This window comes from Elgaria multicarinata, chromosome 4, assembly GCF_023053635.1.
Source record: "Elgaria multicarinata webbii isolate HBS135686 ecotype San Diego chromosome 4, rElgMul1.1.pri, whole genome shotgun sequence".
NCBI classification, from domain to species: Eukaryota; Metazoa; Chordata; class Lepidosauria; order Squamata; family Anguidae; genus Elgaria; species Elgaria multicarinata.
In genome coordinates, this window is record NC_086174.1 from 6,904,122 (window position 1) to 6,915,307 (window position 11,186).

At 44.8% G+C, this 11,186-nt stretch overlaps 1 protein-coding gene across 1 annotated transcript in view; it reads left to right on the forward strand.

Moving 5' to 3' along the window:
- The window catches only part of LOC134397241 (L-threonine 3-dehydrogenase, mitochondrial-like), a 28,085-nt gene extending 17,340 nt beyond the window's left edge, over positions 1-10,745 (forward strand). Inside the window, exons 3-9 of the mRNA XM_063123715.1 lie at positions 361-403; positions 965-1,035; positions 2,588-2,737; positions 2,840-3,012; positions 5,667-5,757; positions 8,123-8,392; positions 9,754-10,745. Coding sequence (XP_062979785.1) covers positions 361-403; positions 965-1,035; positions 2,588-2,737; positions 2,840-3,012; positions 5,667-5,757; positions 8,123-8,392; positions 9,754-9,902 — 947 coding nt within the window. The 3' untranslated portion in view covers positions 9,903-10,745. The remainder of the gene's footprint in view (positions 1-360; positions 404-964; positions 1,036-2,587; positions 2,738-2,839; positions 3,013-5,666; positions 5,758-8,122; positions 8,393-9,753) is intronic.
- The last annotated feature ends 441 nt before the right edge of the window (positions 10,746-11,186 follow it).

Here is an 11,186-nt window from a genome sequence, read left to right on the forward strand (position 1 = left end):
GCACTCTGGGAGGACCGAGAAGAGATCCTGGCCCTCCTCTGTGTGACAACCTTTTAAGTATTTGAAGAGTGCTCTCATGTCTCCCCTCAATCTTCTCTTCTCCAGGCTAAACATGCCCGGTTCTTTCAGTCTCTCTTCATAGGGCTTTGTTTCCAGTCCCCTGATCATCCTGGTTGCCCTCCTCTGAACACGCTCTTTAATGAAAGGCAACACCCCACCCATCTGCTTCAATCACTGCTTCTAAATGAGTTATGCATAAAGTTCACCACCCCTATATCCAGAACAAAATTTCTTTTTAGTTTGTTTAGATGTTACAGTATTTTATTTTAGGTGCTATAAGCGTTTAATCTTGTTTTTTAGGGGGACTAGGCCAGCTTGGAGTAGGACTCGCTAAACTCTTGAGGTAAGTGATAATTGTTCTATTTACAATAAAAAGCTCTGGTGATTTTTTAAAAAAAAGATATAGTAGGGTGACCATATGAAAAGGAGGACAGGGCTCCTGTATCTTTAACAGTTGCATAGAAAAGGGAATTTCAGCAGGTGTCATTTGTAGATATGGAGAACCTGGTGAAATTTCCTCTTCATCACAAGAGTTAAAGCTGCAGGAGCTATACTAGAGTGACCACATTTAAAAGAGGGCAAGGCACCTGCAGCTTTAACTGGTGTGATGAATAGGAAATTTCACCAGGTTCTCCATATATACAAATGACACCTGCTAAAATTCCCTTTTCAATACAACTGTTAAAAGATACAGGAGCCCTGTCCTCCTTTTCATATGGTCACCCTATTCATACCTAGCTAGCTGATGTCTTCTGCTGGGGTTTGGGGAAAGGCAGTGGCAACATTGTTGTTTCACCTCTTAGCAAAACCAGCTCTGCTTGGGGAGCTCCATACAGCACAAAGGTTCTAGTTTAAAATGAATGTGGAAGAACTGTTCCGAGACTAACCGTGCTATCTCCTCTAGGAAACGCTTTGGAAAGAACAATGTCATCCTTTCCGATATTAGAAAGCCCCCCGATAATGTTTTCCATAGTGGTAAGTAACTGGATCGGTCTGTCTGTTTCTGTCCCTCCCTCTCTCTCTCTCATTCACTCACACACACACCACTACATTCAGCTTGCTTGGATGTTAACCATCACCTTCATCCTTGGAACGTGTGGGCTTCAGGCCTATGAGCATCTTCTTCCTGCTCCTCTTGCTATACGACGCAATAGGACCTCCTTCGAGTATCACTGAGCCTCCCATTTCAGGTGCACCCAGGGTGTCCTCAGGCTCTGAGATGCTAAAGTGGGAAAAGTAAAGCAGGTTCAGTCGCTTGGTTCTCACAGTAATATCTGAATAGGCATCTTGTCTTGGTCCTTTTCGTCTCAAAATTTAGTCACAAGGTGTGTCTTTTCTTCCTATTCCTCCTGATTCATCTGACTTGAGGACGCTGAAGTCTAATGTTAATGCAGCTCTTATATTGCATTTCGTTTCATGAAAGAATTCCCCAATACAGGCAAGATTGGTTTCCCAACTGCCATTAAAAGTGGGGAAACAGCAGTCTTAATGAGGAGGGGAGATTAACTTCATCCCGCTCCAACAAGCCTGGGGAAGACCACTGGTTCCACACTGCCAATAATGATCTGTTTCCTGCAATAATGGCTGGGCTCCACGGGCAGATGAGGGCTGCAGGCTACCCACATGCGTTGTTTAATTAGACTTAGAATCATAGAATAGCAGAGTTGGAAGGGGCCTACAAGGCCATCAAGTCCAACCCCCTGCTCAATGCAGGAATCCACCCTAAAGTAGTGTTGAGGAGGCTGTGATGGTATGGACTCTTCTGGTCTGGAGGCAGTAGAGTTGAAGGTGGCACGAAAGAGAGCATTTACCACCCCATTATTTCCTTTTTTCCCCACATTTGCAGTATTTCAGAAATATGCAAAACCTGTTTGACAGGGAACAATGGCAGGACAAAAGGAATAAGTGTGTATACTGAGGGAAAAGGATGGTTCAGAAGCAAGCCAGACAAAGCAAACAGTGTAATTTGAGATCCTCCAAGCTGACACCCCAAGGAAACAACATACTTACATAAAGCAAAATCTGGGTCTCTGGGCCTCCTGCACTTCGAATAATCCATAGCTTTTCAGAGAGGTGGAAATACTGTTGTTGTACATGATTCATTTTTTTATATCCTGCCATGGTCTGTGATGAAACCAGTTTTGCAGGTTTTCATGTGCTTGGGATAAACTGCAATTAGTTCCAAATGTGTCGTTGCCCTGCTGCAGTAGATATCCATGTCAGTCACTCCAAAGTTAGCGGACGTCTGTAAATTAGCATACTCGTTCAATAGCATGGACATGCACCATGCTCACAGCAGTTTTGCACCTGTCTCTAATAGAGTATTCTGTAAATATATGGAAGGAGCACATTCCTTACATCTGTATGGACTTTGTTACAAAGGCATTGGTTAGCAAGGAACATAGCGGTGGAAATTCCGATTCGGCCAGCATATTCCTGTCAAAAAGAGAGATGCTATCCCAGTTTGTAGGCTTTCCTGACTTGTCTTCGTCATTCCCGTGTTTGATTTACGTGTTCTTCTTTATAGGCCCTTTCATCTATTCTGACATCTTGGACTACAAGAATCTTCGTGAGATTGTGGTGAACAACCGGATTACGTGGCTGTTCCATTACAGCGCTTTGCTCAGTGCTGTTGGAGAAGCCAACGTCCCCTTGGCAAGATCTGTGAATATCACTGGTAGATGTCAACTCACTCAGTATTGTTTGATTAGCTGTTTCTGCCTCCCTGTCAGAGCTTTGTTTTGGTTTGGAGTCTGATAACTGTGTTTGCTGTTCCCAGGATTACACAACATTCTTGATATTGCTGCTGAGCACAGCCTGCGGCTTTTTGTCCCGAGCACAATTGGAGCTTTCGGACCCACCTCTCCTAGGAACCCAACTCCTGACCTCTGCATCCAAAGGCCAAGGACAATCTACGGTGTCTCTAAGGTTCATGCTGAGCTCATGGGAGAGGTGAGAAGTTTAAATACTCTGTCACGAGTATTTGTCCAGCCCAATTCTTTTTCTAAGTCAGCCTTTCTCAACCTGGGGCACTCCAGATGTGTTGGACTACAACTCCCAGAATGCCCCAGACAGCTCTGCTGGCTGGGGCATTCTGGGAGATGCAGTCCAACTCATCTGGAGCACCCCAGGTTGAGGAAGGCTGTTCTAAGTGGATAGAGAGCAAATAACATCTTTTAAAAGGCAACCTAACATTGCTTAAATGAGCTACTTAAACTTGCTTCTGAATTTTCTTTTCCAATGAAATGTTAGCCTAAAAGAATAAATTAAAGGCCCATGTGAAAAATTGTCACCCACTGAGGAACATTGTCTTGTTTCTCCAGTGGAATCTAGACTGGCACTTTATTTTAGCCTTTGCAGGTATGTTTCAGTTAAAAGAAAGAACTTAAACACCAAAGGCTTGTGGTACCTTAAAAGACTAGCAAATTTATAAGCTTTCCTCAGTCTTGACACAGCACATTATTAGTCTTGACGGTGCTGCAGCAAAGCCCAGTATGTGCATAAGAATGGTCTCTCCTTTCTCAATCTTGCTTAAGATCAGACTGATGCTCAGATTCCATAGACCGTTTTAAAAAGCCATTGACATAACGCAGTATGGAAAACCTGGGTTGCTTCAACCCTGACGCTGCCACCAAAAGTGGAATCCCTTAAAGTGGAATCCCTTAAATCTCACTTAGGCAGCATTATTCACATTTGTTATCCTATCTCTCGGTTTTATCCTACCAAACCTTCCCAAATTGTGGAGGATCTTTTCAGTGAATCTGTGATGGGGGGGGGGGGAGAATTACAATTCTTGAGCGATCCTTCCTCAGACTGTATCATGAATTCACTTCAGTGCCTTATCCCTTAGATTCAACTGCCATCATAAATTTCCTTATAAAACCTTCCCCTTATTATTATTATTATTTATTTATATAGCACCATCAATGTACATGGTGCTGGACAGAGTAAAACAATTCCCCTTAAAACCCCACCAATGTTACAGTTGTGGGGTGTTCTTTAAGCATGGGATTAACGGACTAGGAGTTATTCAAAAGAAAAACATCTGTGAAACCAAAACTATATAAGATGTAAAGTAGCTATTGAAACGTAGGTAACATTCAATGTCTACTGTCACTTCAAGGAAGCTGTTTATATACTTAACTAAAGATGCAATCCTATGCGTGCTTAGACATGTGTGGCTGGGGAACGCTGAGAGGTGTACAACTTTTTGCTGCCTAAACATGCATAGGATTGTGGCCGAAGTTCATTTCCCTAAGTAAAATTCATATGCCGGTTACCCTTTCCTTAACTCCGCTCCAGTTAGCTCTTCTAGGATGACAAAGAGGTCAAGAGTTGAAGTCCTCCCTCTGGCTCCTGGACCCACTGGAAGGATGCAACGTTATGCACAGTCTCTCAGCTGTCACTCATAATAAATCCTCAGCTTCTAATGATCTTTTTCTGACAGGCTCTCTTCAGCTTTCCCCTAAAGCAGCCTTCCTCAACCTGGAGCGCTCCAGATGTGTTGGACTGCACATTCTGGGAGTTGTAGTCCAACACATCTGGAGCGCCCCAGGTTGAGGAAGGCTGCCCTAAAGGCTTCCTTCTGGTCTGGGACTTGGGGAACAGGATGCAATTAAGAGTTGCCTCCACTGAAGGCTTCCTGAGGCCAGCTGCTGTCACCCTGGCCAGAAGCCATCTCAAAGAACTTCTTCTAAAGCCTTCCACTCCTGCTTAGCTTCTGCCTTAGGTGATTTCTGCTCATCTTCTGTCTCTCCTTAGGCTTGTCTTTTACAGCCACTGCCTCCACACTGCTCCAATACTTTGGAAATGCCCCTCTTATACAATTTCGGTCAAGACCCCTTTGACCGATGACCTTCAGTCGGGTCCCCAAGCTCATTCGCTGATAACTGTAATCCAGTAGAGTGCTTGTAAGTGAGCTATCAAGATTTGAATCCTCCAGTCTTATTTGTAAGCTGGCAGGCTTAACTGTGAATCATTATGGTCAAAACGGCTTCTTTGTAGCTACTGATGGCTTCAGATTGCCTGTAGAGAACCCAAAGTACAACGCCGTAGTTAGGTTGCCTTCTAATTAAGAAGAATTACCTGAGAGAGCGCCTTCTCCCTTTCCAACCTGAAGGTCATCTGAGGGCCTGCTCCTGGTGGTTCCATATAGATCCATCCTCCGATTGGAGTCCACCAGGGGAAGAGCCTTCAGCGTGGTGGCCCCCCTCCTGTGGAACTCACTGCCTCTGGAGGTCAGGCAGGCGCCATCCTTGTACTCCTTTCGGCGCCTCCTGAAAACATCTTTATTCCAAGAAGCCTTTCTTTAACATGCAGCCGCGAATCTCTGTTTTTGCTTCTTTTTAAATTTTGTTTTAACTGTTCTATTCTGTTTTTATTTCCGTTTTATCTTGTGCACCGCTTCGAAATTTTTCAATGGGCAGCGGTATATAAATAATTCTAAATAAATAAATAAATAAATAAATAATTAGGAGGTGTTACTTTTCAAAGCACACGCTTATAAATGACACATTTTAATGTTATTCTACCTCAGACTTGATTCTCCACGTGTAGCCAGAGTTCCTAATCACTGAGTGGTATCTTTCTCCCCCCCCCCCCCCCAGTATTACCATTACAGGTATGGGCTAGACTTCCGGTGCCTGAGGTACCCTGGCATTATCTCAGCTGATTCCCAGCCTGGTGGCGGAACAACTGGTAAGGCAGCAACTGCAGTATGACTTTTTACGTTCCTTTTAGCATGACATTCATTCAGCCTATACAATACAAAGGTGATGCTAATGGGGTGCCGGTGTGGTGTAGTGGCTAAGGTGTTGGACTGGGAGTCGGGAGACCCAGGTTCTAGTCCCCAGTCGGCCATGGAAACCCAGTGGGTGACTTTGGGCCAGTCACAGCCTCTCAGCCCAACCTACCTCACAGGGTTGTTGTTGTGAGGATAAAAATGGAGAGGAGGAGGGTTATGTACGTCGCCTTGGGCTTCTTAAGAGGACAAAAAGTCAGGATACAAATGCAACAATAAAGAAATAAATATTGGAAGTTTTGCTTAAGATCACGGTTGCTCATTGCACTTTCTGTGGCAGGAAGCTCTGACATTCTGAAGGCTTTCCCGCTCACAGGCCAGAGCAAGTGACCTGCAAGTGTGGGGGGACAGAAATCGCAATTGCCGTGAAGGAGGTGCTGTTTGCCTTTTGAACCATAGTTGATCACCCTTTATTTTTCTCTAGCGGCTGACTTTCCACATTCATAGAACCATAGAATAGCAGAGTTGGAAGGGGCCTACAAGGCCATCGAGTCCAACCCCCTGCTCAATGCAGGAATCCACCCTACAGCATCCCTGACAGATGGTTGTCCAGCTGCCTCTTGAAGGCCTCTAGTGTGGGAGATCCCACAACCTCCCTAGGTAACTGATTCCATTGTCGTACTGCTCTAACAGTCAGGAAGTTTTTCCTGATGTCCAGCTGGAATCTGGCTTCCTTTATCTTGAGCCTGTTCCCTCCTTCCCAATTATTGGGGGTGAGGGTGGGGGAGAAACTACCCCTCTTAGAGAAAAAGGGAGATGGACACTGAGCGGGGAGAGAGCCTTCCAGCAGCTCCTCCTTCACGGTGTGCAACATGAGGCTCCAAATCTTTTTTTAAAAAAAGAACGAACAACATAACATGTGTAGTTTGGCTATTTCTGCCACGACACAGGCTCTGAACAACAGACCCGGCTGCAGCTACTCCCTGCTCAAGCCAAGCACCACCACTTGATACGCCTGAGGCGAGGGACAAACACTGTCCAAACTATGTGGAGAAAGGGGTTTAAATGGAGAAGGATTTCAATAACAAAATAATACACTGTGAGTTATATGTGCTGAGGTGAATTATTGTCAGGAGTGGGTGCTAAACGTGTAAACTTCAGATGATAAATGCCAAAGAGACATGTGGGATTTTTGTGGTAGTTAAAACAAAATAATCAAAATTTATTTTAAAAAGTTCACAAGCTTTGTTTCAAAGTAAAACTTTTTAAAACCTTTTTGAAATCTTTCATCCAGTCCTTCCACCCATTCACATACACACTTTCCTTTCTCTCACACAATCACTCTTGAGCTTTCTTTATTATCAGTATTGTTTAATATACATCCACTACGTGCACACCACACTCCAAAGACACCACTCTCTACCCTGAACCTGAAATTCGCCAGACCCAAGTACTCTAAACACAGAGAGCTAACGCACAGAGAGCGCTAAAGACTCTAAGAGTACCTAAAAAGTCTCTCTCTATCCCCTCAGTCCTTCCCTTATATATCACTCCTCCCTCTCCCAAGACATTCTAACTCCACCCACTCAGACTAACATTCTAAAAACTCCAGACTTACAAACTCCAGACATAAATTTGGGAACTGATTTTTGGGGTGTAACGCCACAATTTCCGTCCTAAAGTCCACTTCCTTCATCACTGATGGTTATCTCACCCCTCTTTCAAGGTCTTCTCTTTACAGGCTGAACAAACCCAACCCCTTTTGGTCTTTCCTCATGAGCGAAGTTTATTTATTTATTTATTACATTTTTATACCACCCAATAGCCGAAGCTCTCTGGGCCGTTCACAAAAATTAAAACCTTAATAAAATAACCAACAGGTTGAAAGCACAAATACAAAATACAGTATAAAAAGCACAACCAGGATAAAACCACGCAGCAAAATTGATATAAGATTAAAATACAGAGTCAGAACAGTAAAATTTAAATTTAAGTTAAAATTAAGTGTTAAAATACTGAGAGAATAAAAAGGTCTTCAGCTGGCGACGAAAGGAGTACAGTGTAGGCGCCAGGCGGACCTCTCTGGGGAGCTTGTTCCACAACCAGGGTGCCACAGCGGAGAAAGCCCTCCTCCTGGTAGCCACCTGCCTCACTGCCTTTGGCAAGTTAAGCCAAACCTTGAATCATCCTTTCTTCTTTTTACCGTCAATTAGTTCAGTTCGGTAGCCTGCTTTTCTATGCACGACTGTATTTTTAGGCAGTACTCTAAAAACTGAGCTGAATGACGTGGTGGTGATAGTGTGAAACGTCCTTTTCTTCCAGACTATGCTGTCCAAATCTTCCATGATGCTATAAAGACCGGCAAGTTCAAGTGCAACCTTAAACCGGACACCCGTCTCCCGATGATGTATATTGATGATTGCCTGAGAGCTACCTTGGAGGTCATGGAAGCGCCTGCCAAGCAGCTGAGTATGAGAACTTACAACATCAGTGCAATGAGTTTTACTCCTGAGGAGCTTGTTCAGGAGGTCCAGAAGCATATTCCCGAGCTTGAAGTTGACTACAATGTGGATGCTGTCAGGCAAGCCATTGGTTAGTACCTGGCTTTCGTTTTTCGCTGCCTTGTGTGTTTTCATCCTGTAGTTACGTATTGAAATAGGTTGGGTGTAGATGAAAGACCACACTGGGTCAACGTGTGTCTCTGAGCTTCGCCTTTTTGTTCTTTTGACTATGACTGCCACAGTCCAGAGGCAGGCCTTTGTGCCGAAGTGTGATGGTTGTGTCCATTGCTTAGAAGCTGATAGGTAGGAAGAAAACTTGGCCTGGAAAATGCTCCCAGCTAGTGAGTTGGTGTGGTACTGGAGTTGACAGAAGAAAGGTCTGACCTGCAAGGCAGCATCTTCATAAGAGTGTGCAGTCGGAGTTGTGGAGTAGCTTTTCCCTACTTCCTGGTGGTAATCTACAGAGGGTTGTTGCAGTAGGAATGCTAAAACCCTGCACTTGGAGGGCCGGGCTCTAAAGGTCAAAGCATTCCGTCATACTTAAGGAGTTCATGCCAGGTGAAGGCTGCTTCACTTAAGGCCGACACACACATGGTGGGTAATGTGTGTCTTAAAGCCTAAAGCTGTTTTTTCTACCCAAAATCTTCGTAAGGGATGACTTTCAAATGGGATGGTAGTGGCTGCTTTCCAAATGCATGTTTGTCCTCGCAAATGTCCATATAGATACCTTAAATAAAAGTATAGATCCCCACATGAGGGAACCTGTAGTGGGAGTGTTCCTTTTCCAGTATAGAATCATAGAATAGCAGAGTTGGAAGGGGCCTACAAGGCCATCGAGTCCAACCCCTTGCTCAATGCAGGAATCCACCCTAAAGCATTCCTGACAGATGGTTGTCCAGCTGCCTCTTGAAGGCCTCGAGTGTGGGAGAGCCCACAACCTCCCTAGGTCACTGGTTCCATTGTTGTACTGCTCTAACAGTCAGGACGTTTTTCCTGATGTCCAGTTGGAATCTGGCTTCCTTTAGCTTGAGCCCATTATTCCGTGTCCTGCACTCTGGGAGGATCGAGAAGAGACCCTGGCCCTCCTCTGTGTGACAACCTTTTAAGTATTTGCAGACTGCTATCATGTCTCCCCTCAATCTTCTCTTCTCCAGGCTAAACATGCCCAGTTCTTTCAGTCTCTCTTCATAGGGCTTTGTTTCCAGACCCCTGATCATCCTGGCTGATGATCAGGTTGATGATCAGAGTGAGCGGGGGAAGAATTTTATCTACCCCTCACTCCCAGGTGCTTCACTTTTTGAAAACTGCCCCTTTCTGAAGCTGCTGTGCCTTTAACAAAAGAAAAGAAAAGGTGGGATGGGAAAGAAGCCACTGGGTTTGAAACTTAAATATCCAGTCGCAAGAAACTTGCTTATGACGGAATTGTGTTTTTTGTTTCTTTCACTGCCGTAGCCGACAGTTGGCCAATGATCTTTGATGATAGCAACGCTCGCCAGGACTGGGCGTGGAAACACGACTATGATCTGCCGGACCTGGTGAACACAATGATCAACTTCCTTGGCTCTGTCCGCTCCATTTCCAGGGTTGCCCAGCTCAACTGACTCTCCTCCCCTGGTGATTAGCCATGACAGGACCTGGGCAAAACCACTGAAAGTTCTCCGTCAGCTTCTGAGTCTTGAAACATTACAGCATTTTGGGATGCTGTCTGCAAGAGACCTGGGGAGCCTTCTCGGTCTCTCATTTCACCTTGATTCCTGTTTGACAAATTAGCCGAATGCAATCACACACACACACACACCTGTATACGCTGAGAATAAGTTTAAAGGCACTCCTGGATGTTGTCTAGCTACTGGGCCTTTCAGGAAGCCTCAATTCTTTCACATGCTGCATTGCAACTTGTTTCCCTCAGACTCCAGTCATTCATATGGGGCACCATCTATTACTACTTGGTGTCTCTGCCATGTCACAAGGTTTTAGCCCTCTACTGGATGTTACCAAGGGGAGAGCTACATGTGGGAACCTCTGAATTTCAGAAATAGAAGATCTGGGGGAGGGTGGGGTAAGGGGAGAATCTATGGGGGGCGGGGGGGAGAGAAGGGCCGTTTCTTAACCCTTCTTCCACCCACCATTTCTCCCTTGACAAAATGTCCATGGCCCTGCATTAGCATTTGAGAGACATTGCAAACACTGTATTTCTATTGTGACCTCATTCCATCAAATAAAATTCTCTCACAATTCCTACTCTTGCATATTCCTGGAAACAGAAGAAAGTGCATCCTTCCAGTTTGATGCACAACTCCCCCAACCCCCCCCCCCCCAAAGTCAAGAATTAAATCTTCAGGCTGTCTTTCTAGTAATCTGTCTGTCCTCTGGGGCCCTCCCAATGTGGTTCATGCCATCGAAACATACCTTTCAAAAAAATAAAATCTGGATATTTTCAGCCAGCCTGGTTTGAATTTGCCTGGTGTTTCTCAGTTCATGGAGGTGGTATCCCCACCCTCTGCAGTGCCCATCACAACTTGAGTCTTTGTGACTTCAGGGTGCCAGAGTCAATGCATATGCACATTATTGCGGGGAAACACGGCACCTAGGTCTGCAGCCCCAGGCAAGCAAGTAGCAGGAAAAGGCTATGGAAGGGAGAGCACAAAGGCAGGCGACTCCCTGTATCTCAGGAACAGGTCCATGTGGTGAATTGGTCTCTTGAATTAGGAGGCTCACTGTAAGCACAAATTGCTGACTAGCTGAGGTTTCAATATATTTATATATTTATTTATTGCACTTATATACCGCTCCCATAGCCAGGGCTCTCTGGGCGGTTTACAGAAATTCTAAAATTGAGATAAAAACAAGTATACAAAATTTAAAATTCTAAAACACAGAACATA